Source organism: Helianthus annuus, chromosome 4 (assembly GCF_002127325.2).
Source record: "Helianthus annuus cultivar XRQ/B chromosome 4, HanXRQr2.0-SUNRISE, whole genome shotgun sequence".
Taxonomy (NCBI): domain Eukaryota; kingdom Viridiplantae; phylum Streptophyta; class Magnoliopsida; order Asterales; family Asteraceae; genus Helianthus; species Helianthus annuus.
Genome location: NC_035436.2, coordinates 78171331 through 78182092, shown reverse-complemented (window position 1 = coordinate 78182092; position 10762 = coordinate 78171331). Strand labels below are relative to the sequence as shown.

At 34.7% G+C, this 10762-nt stretch overlaps 1 protein-coding gene across 6 annotated transcripts; it reads left to right on the top strand.

Moving 5' to 3' along the window:
* Window positions 1-907: 907 nt before the first annotated feature.
* On the top strand, window positions 908-10220 carry LOC110936626 (villin-1). Of its 6 annotated transcripts, XM_035988960.1 has the most exons (25): window positions 908-1128; window positions 1233-1347; window positions 1578-1635; window positions 2239-2354; window positions 2445-2544; window positions 2674-2742; window positions 3221-3457; window positions 4009-4186; window positions 4288-4411; window positions 4938-5103; window positions 5396-5546; window positions 5650-5735; window positions 5821-5976; window positions 6512-6580; window positions 6860-6928; window positions 7015-7152; window positions 7244-7372; window positions 7953-8100; window positions 8200-8228; window positions 8363-8503; window positions 8752-8877; window positions 8995-9057; window positions 9140-9470; window positions 9569-9723; window positions 9856-10220. In XM_035988960.1, exons 4-25 carry the CDS (start codon window positions 2296-2298, stop codon window positions 9967-9969), a joined length of 2838 nt encoding a protein of 945 aa, XP_035844853.1. In that variant the 5' UTR covers window positions 908-1128; window positions 1233-1347; window positions 1578-1635; window positions 2239-2295; the 3' UTR covers window positions 9970-10220. The 6 variants fall into 6 exon arrangements, with proteins under 6 accessions (XP_035844853.1, XP_022034722.1, XP_022034721.1 ...); XM_022179030.2 differs by lacking the exon at window positions 1578-1635 and having other exon boundaries at window positions 1298-1347; XM_022179029.2 differs by lacking the exon at window positions 1578-1635.
* Window positions 10221-10762: the final 542 nt, after the last annotated feature.

The window sequence follows — 10762 nt, the reverse complement described above, 5'->3', positions numbered from 1 at the left end:
AAATTGTTCTGATGTATTTTGTTTGACTTAAAAATATAACGTTAGATTCTTGTTTTACTCATAATCCTAGAAAGAAGTTTAGTTCACCCATCATGCTCATTTCAAAATGACTGGTCATTAACTTTTCAAACTTTTTGCAAAAACCGGGGTTGGTTGATCCAAATATGATGTCATCTACATATATTTGAACCAACAAAGTGTTTCTTGGTGTGTTTTATGAAACACTGTAGTGTCTATGGTACCTTTGGTGAAGCCAGACTTGATTAAGAAGTTTTAGAGAGTTTCATACCAGGCTCTGGGAGCTTGTTTCAAACCATATAAGGCTTCGTTCAATTTGTAAGCATGTTTTGGAAATTTTGGGTAAACAAAGCCTTCAGGTTGTTTCACGTATACATCTTGTTCAATCTTTCCATTCAGAAATGTTGTTTCAAATATCTTTTCCCATCCTATCTTCTATATTGTTTTGCTATTATACTAGTTTCATAACAATTTATTAACTTTATCAAACTCAACCATTATACCATCTCTTAGTTGTCTTACAATTAAATTCCTATATATTCTAATATTCTAATAGATATACATATAATACTACATTGACAGAGCTAGCCAAAAAATTCAAGAACATCTCATATTTTTTTTGAATCAGGTGTATTTTTTTTTATATAAAACCGGAATTAAAAGATAGCCCGTGCTACCACTTCTAATACACCAATTCCACCCCTATAATACCATGAGTCTTTATCAAACAAACATTATCATGTAATAAAATTTCCTATCACATATAAAAAATCAAAATTATTGGTTTCACCTAAACTCATTACTTTGACCTGTGATGTTGCTTAACTTAACAAACAAAAATATTCCATTGTTATTATTAATTAAAGCAATCCCAAACAACAATCATCCATGTCTGGTCACCGACAAAGCTCGAGTCTTCCGCAAGTCTCCATCACCAAAACAGTGTCGCCGACCATTGAAAGCGACACACTTGATCATGCTTACCTTAACACCACACCCTTTTAATGGTGTTTATGATCACACATTAACCAGAATGTGGTTGCTTCTTTCAATTAGGCGCCACCCCTTTTTTTAATCAATGTGGGTCCCTTAATTAGCTGGATGATAAAGGTAAACACTCGTTTTCTTTCTTCTTTTTTATGATTATCACTCCACTTCAGTTGATGTTATTATTGGTTTTTTTATATAATTAATTTGGATTTATTTGTGGTTAGATTAGAGTTGATTAACAATTTAGCATATTCTGTGATTTGGGTGTTGTTTGAAATTTGAATTTTAGATCTTGAGTTCTTGATCAGTTGATCTTGCCCAGAAGAAACCATAATCAAGGTTAGTTTTTTTTTTTTTTTTTCTTGAATTGTTGAGATTGAGTGGTTAGTGTTGATCATTGATGATCTGATTGTTATTCTTGTGAATGTCATTGTTCTTGATCAATAATTGGTAGCTTAGAAATCACTCCACTTCAGTTTATCACTGTTTTTTTAAATTAAATTTGGATTTATTTGTGGTTTTTGTCATTTGGGTGCTGATTAGTATTTGAAAGTTAACTTGAATTTCAGATCTTGATTTTGAGTTCAATTGATCAGTTGATCTTGCCCAGAACAAACCATAATCAAGGTTGGTTGGGTTTTTTTTTGGATCAGTTGTTGAGATTTGAGTGGTATTTAGGGTTGATCATTGATGATCTGATTGTTATTCTTGTGTGAATGTTATTGTTTGTTGTTCTTGATCAAGAATTGGTAGGTTAGGATATGTGATTCTTGAATGGATTGTTGAGAGCTTAACATAATCAGATCAAGATTTGTAAGGAAACATCGTATAGACAATTGCAAACCCATATTGGGTTAGTGATTGAAAACACATTTTAATGCTTGTAATTTGGGTTAAACTCGAAATGGTCAAAATACTATGTTGACCCATGGAATAGAAATCTTGAATTTTCACAGCTCTTGTTAGTTGTTACCTTGGTTTAAAAAGGCGCCTGAGGAATACTAATTTGGCTGTACATAGACGCCTCAGCTTTTGGGACCAAAACACCTATAAGCGCCTCACGCTTTTTATAACCAAATTGTTGCTATTCAACCATAACATAGTATTTTCTTGGTTAATCAATTTTCCTACATTGCCAAGATTCTTATTCTATATTGTAAGTTTCAATAATCCCTATCGTAAATAATATTATTTTAATATTAATATTATTTTTTCTATTGATGAGTATAGTATATGCTAGCATGCTTCAGATCATGATTAGCATGACACGTTAATGCTTTCTGGGGTATGAATATGGGATCCAACAAAACCGTTGATTCAGAACTCCAGGGCGCAGGATCAAAACTGTATCCTTTCTATAATTTACCTTTTTTAAATACATATATCTTATTTATGAAATATTTCTATTGTAATATCCTTAATGTCGTTATATATAGCGGTTTAGAAATCTGGTGTGTGGAGAACCTTCAGTTGGTTTCAGTGCCACAATCTTCACATGGAAAATTCTTCTCGGGGAGTGCATACGTAGTTCTGCATGTAAGTCACTTTGACCAAGTCGACCACACATCTTTCCTTAAGTTAAACTTCTTTTAGACATCATTATTGCATACGTTATTAGATCTCTATCGATAGATTTAACACGGGTCTTTTTTGCTATTGAGGCAGACGGCTTTGCTTAAAAGTGGTGTTCTTCAACATGACATACATTATTGGCTCGGGAAAGATGCCAATGAGGTTTTCACTTCAAATTTTACACAATTTATTTTCTTTTACACAAGAGTAAATTACAAAAATCGACCTTTATGTATGTCACTTATTACAAACTGTGTCCTTTGTCTTCAGTAATTACTGAAAACGTACTCGATGATTGCAAACCCTTGCAAGTTATGTCCTTTAGCCCTAACTCGGTTAATTTTTTGTGGTTAAATCTGACCAAATGGACCCCACATGAGAGTAAAATGACCAAAATACCCTCATGTGGGGTCCATTTGGTCATATTTAACCACAAAAAATTAACTGAGTTAGGGCTAAAGGACATAACTTGCAAGGGTTTGCAAACATCGAGTACGTTTTCAGTAATTATTGAAGACAAAGGACACAGTTTGCAATAAGTGACCTACATAAAGGACGATTTTTGTAATTTACTCTTTACACAATAGTGATTGGAGGCTTTACTTAAAAGGGGTGTAAAATTTATGTGCTGATCTGGCAGGTTGACTCAGCTCTTGCATCAGACAAAACACTTGAATTAGATGCAGCCTTAGGGTCTCAATCCGTGCAATATAAAGAAGTTCAAGGTCAAGAAACCGGAAAATTTTTGTCCTATTTTAAACCGTGCATCATCCCAGTTGAAGGCGTATATTCTTCGGGCCAAGGAAAAGTAAAAAGCCCAGCTTACGAGACCAGATTGTTAACATGCAAGGGAGATCGTGTGGTACATGTTAAAGAAGTAAGTTGTCAATTTTTTTTGAATAAAAAGATCATAACTTTAATCAATGTTGTAAAACAAGTATCGGAGGCTGAGGTAACCGCTACAAGGTAGGTTGCCGAGACAATTTTCTTCAACTCCGTCTAATTACTCGGAATCAATCAATCGCGGTCAACCTCAGCCAGGAACGGATCTAGTTGGTCAACTCGAGCCGAGTTTGACTTAAAAAAAAAAAAAAAAAAAAACCTTTTTTTTATGTCTTTCGCATTAAGGAATGAATATCATTTTTTAAGGAATGAATATCAATATTTGAAATACTTTCCTATTTGAACATGTATTTGTTATTTATATTGATATTCACGTAGTTTGTTATAAATATTAGTAAACTTATGATATTTGACATATATAAAATTTTCCAAAAACTAATTTCTTTATAATTTAACGTGTCCGAGTACTCCAGAAGTACTCGCAACTCCCCAGTCGACTAACCTGGGAGTGTCTAGCTACTTCTGCAACCATGACTTTAATCTTAAAAGTTAAATTTAAATATGATGAATATTTTCTGTGACTAGGTGCCGTTTTCACGGTCATCGTTGAACCACCGAGATGTATTCATACTTGACACATCAACGAAAATATTCCAATTTAGCGGTTGTAATTCCAGCATACAGGAAAGGGCTAAAGCTTTGGAGGTGGTTAAGTACATTAAAGAGCATAAGCACAAGGGGAACTGTGAAGTGGCAACCATAGGTTTGTCTTCTTTTAATTTTCTTATTTTGAGTTCTTTTTTCTGTTTTAGATTACGTGTAACAAAAAAGATGCTGAATTTTGACCTTTTTCGGTGGTTATAGAGGATGGAAAATTTGTTGGTGATGCTGAAGTGGGGGAATTTTGGAACTTTTTCGGTGGTTATGCTCCCATTCCGAGGGACCCACCTCAACAACCGCCCGAAGCTTTAGCCGTTAAATTATTTTGGTGAGTTATTTTCATATAGGCTGCAAACGAACCGAACCAACATGAACAAGAGTACAAGACCTTGTTCTTGTTCGTGTTCGTTTGTTAAGGAAATATATGTGTTCATGAACTGTTCATAAACACTTACTGAACGAGACTTATGTTCATGTTCGTTCGTTAAGGAAATGAACGTGCTCATGTTCGTTTGTGTTCGTTTGTCAATTTAGGTAATGAACGCAAACTAATGTTCATGAACACAAATGAAAACAAACGAACACAAACAAGCGTTCTTGAACATAATATATAATACACTGATACTTATTAAATATTTTATTTGTCAGAACTTTAAAGTATTTAAATAAAATATAAACATTAAAAATACTAACGAACTATCGAATACAAACGACCACCTTGCTGAACGTTCATGAACATAAATGAACGAATGCGGCCTCTGTTAATGTTCGTTCATTTAAATAAATGACTTAATCTCATGACTTATTATTATTAATTTTTCCATTAAAATACCTTTTTATGTTTCCTCCAATAGGATAACACTTCAAGGAAAGTTTACTCAGTGTGGAAGTGGTAGGTTGAAAAGGTCAATGCTTGAATCAAATAAATGCTACATGTTGGATGGAGAGATTCAAATGTTTGTATGGATGGGAAGAATTACATCTTTAACTGAACGGAAAACATCTATCTCGGCAGCAGAGGTGACATAATTGGCGGGTTAAGTGGGCTGGGTTGTGGGTCAAATGGGCCGGGTTGACTCGCCAACACTTTTTACATGCATTTTCTTAATTTCAAAAGTAGTTAGTAACCATATATGACTTTATAAAAACTATTAGTAAATATTTAGTCAAATTCGTTTAATAAAGAAATTTTGTTGACCCGTTTCTTTTTAGCTAAGTTTTTTCGTTTTCTCTTTTGACCCGTTGTTTCTACATAAATGGATTAAGCTAGCCACCTTTAGTTCGTATCTTTGATCTATTCATGCATTTACAGGATTTCCTTCGAGCGCAAGAAAGACCCGTAAATACCCATGTAGCCTTTTTAACAGAAGGATCAGAAACCGCCATATTCAAGTCATATTTTGACGATTGGCCTCAAACCGTGGCACCCAAGCTATACGAAGAAGGTCGAGAGAAAGTCGCAGGTTATTTATTTTCGCAACAAATTTTTCAACTTACGTAAAAGTTATCGATACGGTGATTAATTTATAATAAAAAAAGAATTTTCATTATCTTTTACGACCTCAGCAATGTTCAAGCAAAAGGGTTATGATGTGGAGGAGCTTCCGGATGAAGACGACAAGCCACATATCGATTGCAACGGTACACTAAAGGTTACTCTCTACCGATGCTTACATAGTTTCTTGTACGGAAAGACTTTTGCGTTAAGTTTTTTTATAATTTGTTGCTTCATTGTAGGTTTGGAGAGTGAATAATGGTAAACTATCCCCTGTTCCTGTTGTGGATCAAAGAAAGCTTTATAGTGGAGACTGTTATACGGTGCAGTATATATATTCAGCCGACGGAAGAGAGGAACGCCTATATTATATTTGGCTAGGAAACAAGAGTTGTGCAGTAAGCAATGAATATACTCGTTTTTAGTATGAAACATCAATATTACGTTTGACACTTAATATTTATAATTTGAAGATGGAACGACTCAGAAGGATATCATGAATTGTCCAATTTATAAAAAAAAAAAAAAAAGTCTACCTATTATGTTTAAAGTTTGTGTTTGAGTAAAGCATACGAATGGTCCTTTCGGTTAACAAAAATTTTGGATTTGGTCCCTAGCTTTTCAAAAGTACACAGATGGTTCCTGTGGTTTGCACTTTGTAATGCATTTAGTCCCCAGCTAACAAATCTTAAGGTTTCAACAGGTCCAAGTTAGGGACTAAATGCATTACAAAGTGCAAACCACAGGGACCATCCATGTACTTTTGGCAAAAGTTGGGGACTAAATGCGTTACAAAGTGCACACAAGGACCATCCATGTACTTTTGGAAAGCCAGGGACCAATTCCAAAATTTTGGTCTACCACAGGACCATCCATGTACTTTACTCTTTGTATATGAATGTTTCCTCAATTTTCTTTTATTTCGCCATGCAGGAAGACAGAGATGATGCAGTTTCTCTTACAAGTGTTATTGTTGATTCAACTAAAGCAGAGCCTGTTTTAGTTAGTTATCTTTTCAATTTTTAGTTCCCATTTTCTTGATTAAAGTAATAAAAATAATAATAATAATAATAATAATAATAATAAAAATAATAATAATAATAATAAATAATAATAATAATAGTAATAAGAAGAACAATAATTATTATTATTATTATTATTATTATTATTATTATTATTATTATTATTATTATTATTATTATTATTATTGTTGTTGTTGTTCTTATTATTGTTGTTGTTGTTAATGTTTATTGACATATTAATTCATGTCTTGATTTTCAGGCTCGAATTGTTGAGAACAAGGAACCAAGTCAATTCTTCATGATATTTAAAACACTAATCATGTTTAAGGTTGGTGTTTCTCAATATGCACATCCAATAATGTGGCTCCTACATGTTTCTAAATTGGTTTTTATTTTATTTATTTTATTCTTGAGGGTGGTATGGGTTCAAGATACAAATCCAGAGTTGCTGAAAAAGGCGTTGGTGATGAAACTTACGATGATAAAAAGACAGCCCTTTTCCGAATTCAAGGAACAAACCGCGAAAATATGCAAGCTGTCCAAGTTGATCAAGTAAGTTGTACTTATTATCCCACCATACTATCTTACTTTTAACTCACCGAATAATGTATACGTGATCATGTACGTTATTATATTATTGCAGATTTCTCGATCTTTAAACTCTTCATACTGCTACATTTTAAAGGCGGACGGATCTATCTTCGCTTGGCTTGGGAATCTATCCACTACTCATGATCATGATCTTTTGTATGGAATGTTAGATTTGATCAATGTTGGTACACATCCGGGATTCTTGTTTTGTTTTCTATTTAAATCATTCCGTTCTATTTAGATTTGATCAATGTTGGTACACATCCGGGATTCTTGTTTTGTTTTGTTAATTTTATGATTTGAAAATTAAAATGTTAATTCCCCCTCCCCTCCACTCCGTCTACAAGAAAAAAAAAAAAAACGGACCGGTCGGACTGGGGACAGGGGTCTGGCCGGTCCAGTTCACCCTATTAGACCAGTTTTGAATCGAACCGGCTGGTTGGACAGGGAACCGGCGGTCGGACCGGAAAACCGGGGGTTGAACCGGATTTTCATTAAATAAATTTGAATTTACCCTATTTATTTTTATATTATTTACGGCATCACCCAGTTCTTACATCCAGCCCGACCGGTAAGAAGACTGCTTCGACGTCCGGTCCGGTCCTGAAAACATTGGTATTAACTAAGCAACAAAATCCATCTAAAAGTCATAAATTTAACCAAAAATGTCAAACTCAACTTTCATGGAATTGGAGGGAATTAATTTACCAATATCTTTTGTATCCGATATTTATTAATTTATTTTGTCATGTTGTTTGTAGCCAACATGGCAACCGATATTAGTTAGAGAAGGTAGTGAACCCGATGTTTTCTGGGATGCACTTGGTGGAAAGACTGAATATCCAAAGGAAAAAGAGATAAAACGATTTGTTGAAGACCCTCATTTGTTTGTTTGTACATTCACAGAAGGTAACGACGATATCATATCATAATACAATATTTTAATACTTAGTATACTGGTGTAATTTTCTTTATATAATCGTGGTTCGTGGCTTCTTTCGATAACAGATGTGGGTTCTCAACCAGGTGATCTCAAGGTAACACTTTTTTTTATCTACAAATTTGTCAAATAAACAATTTTAATCCTGAAATTTGCTAGTATTTTGTTCTATGATTCGGGAATGCTGTTTTATTAATAATGATACATGAATATGATATGTTTTTTTTTTAGGTAAAAGAGATATTCAGTTACACTCAGGATGATTTAACTACCGAAGACGTGTTAATACTCGATTGCTACACTGAAATTTTTGTGTGGGTAGGCCACAATTCAGCGGTTAAGTCAATGCAACAAGCCCTTTCTATTGGTCTGGTATAATTTCTTTAATATTTTTATTTATTTTCTCTCTTGGAATCTTTAATATGTTAATGAGCTTGCATATATGCAAGGATCCAACATTTTTCAACCCAAATTACATGTTCGTTTAAATGTATATATTTTAAATGACAATAAATAAATAAAATATATGTATATCACTTGATACGTGTTGTAATGAAAATTGAAACTTTTATTGACTAAATTATTTTTCTTTTTGAAATTTGAAAATTTTTGTTTGACAGGCGTTCCTCAAGAAAGATGTTTTGGAAGAATGTTTATCCATGGATACTCCTACATATGTTGTTAAGGAAGGGCACGAACCTCCGTTTTTCACTAATTTTTTTGAATGGGATGCTTCAAAGGCTAATGTAAGTAAAGTCTTACGATGAGCTCCTACTTGACTTTTGTTTTATTATTAAAAGTTGTAAGTTTTTTCGTACATAAATAATTTTGAAGCTTGATACATGTTGGACTTGTTTCGGTAGATGCTTGGCAACTCGTTTGAGCGTAAGCTTGCTATTCTAAAAGGCCAAACACAAAAACTTGAAGTAAGTAACTCTTCGACAATAACAAGCATTTTAATTCTTTCATAATTCATTGTTCTATCTTTGCTAAAAGTTCGATTTTTAGGCGCCTTTAAGAAATTCACCAAGTGTTCACTCGAAAGAGACAACGCCAACCGGGTTGAGAAGACCTTCTCCGACTCCAAACGGGCTGAGGCGACCTTCTCCAACTCCGAACGGGTTGAGAAGACCGTCTCCTACACCTAATGGGTCAAGAAGACCTTCGCCAGCTCCTAACGGGTTGACCAGGAGACAATCTTTTGATTCCTACACGCAAAGAAGCACGTCTCCGACTATCTCAAATTCGGAAATTAGTAAAGTGAATCCTCGTCGGTTTTCTAGTCCTCCGGTTCCCAGAATCATCCCATCAGCATCTTCTCCCGATCTTCGTGGAGCAGGTATAACTCAGCTTTCTTGTTCACAGACCGATACTCTTTTTGTACTTGATGAGTGAGATTCTTTCGGTTGCGGTATAACTCAGCTTTCTTGTTCACAGATATTAAACCGGTTTCTGGAAGTTCTTCAGCAAAAGTGAAAATCAATCCCTCCAAAGATTCGGGTCCGAAGCAGGAACTGGTCAACTATCCATACAACCGCGTAAAAGTCGGCTCAAAAGACCCTGTTCCAGATATAGACATCACAAAGAGAGAGGTACTTGAATCCCTATTTTCCTTAAAAACGAAAGTTTTATTTCACTGAACTTCAGATTTCTTGGAAACACGCAGTGTTGACTTTATAACTCACGATTGACCTTATATGATGGTTTCTGGTGTTATTGTGCAGGCCTATTTATCCGAAGAGGAGTTCCAAGAGAAATTTGCCATGTCGAAAACAGTTTTTTATCAGCTTCCCAGGTGGAAACAAAACAAACTTAAGATGTCCCTTTTTCTCTTCTAGAGCTTCATCCGTAATATTATTGAAGACAGCCTTGTAATACGATGAGATGTGCAGTTACGCGTGTTTGAACGAGAGTGATATTAGAATTCACGGCTATACTTATATTTGTTTGTTGTTTGTATGTTTTGATGCTTCTGAAAAGCCAACAGTGACCATACTTGTAATATTAGAGAACTAGTGGGACTCCTCCGCGCTACGCGGCGGGAGTTTGATCGTTTTCCCCATGGTACGTGGCGTGATTTTGGTTGTTATTGGCTCGACTCATCAGAAATCATAAAAGCAAAGATTGATAAAAGCGAATACAATACCCGTTCTGATGATACCGATTAAAAAAGGGAAAAAAAGGCTTTTACCCTCGTGCTACATGCTGCTGGGAGTTTGATTGTTTTCCTCACGCTACACGGCGTGACTTTGGTCCTTATCGGCTCGACTCATTGGAATCCATAAAAGCGAATATCGATACCGGGTTTTTTCCCTTGCCCTACGTGACGGGAGTATGATCGGTTTTCCCTAGTTACGCGACGTGACTTTGGTCGTTATCGGCTTGACTCATCGGAAAACCATCAAAGCGAATATCGATAAAAGCAAATTTTGATATCGGTTCCGATAATACCAATTAAAAAATAGGGTTTCCTCACCGCATTACGCGACGGGAGTTTGATCGTTTTCCACTATGCTACGTAGCGTGACTTTGGTCATTATAGGCTCTACTAATTAAAAACCATAAAAATGAAAATCGATAAAAGCGAATATCAATACCAATTTTAATGATATAAAAAACCAAAAACTAAAA

Coding starts and splice junctions, on each gene's coding strand:
- LOC110936626 (XM_022179032.2), top strand. CDS start 2,296: ATGAATATGGGATCCAACAAAACCGTTGATTCAGAACTCCAGGGCGCA. Junction 5,547..5,649: donor AGGTCGAGAGAAAGTCGCAG/GTTATTTATTTT, acceptor TTACGACCTCAG/CAATGTTCAAGCAAAAGGGT. Junction 8,878..8,994: donor GGGATGCTTCAAAGGCTAAT/GTAAGTAAAGTC, acceptor TTGTTTCGGTAG/ATGCTTGGCAACTCGTTTGA.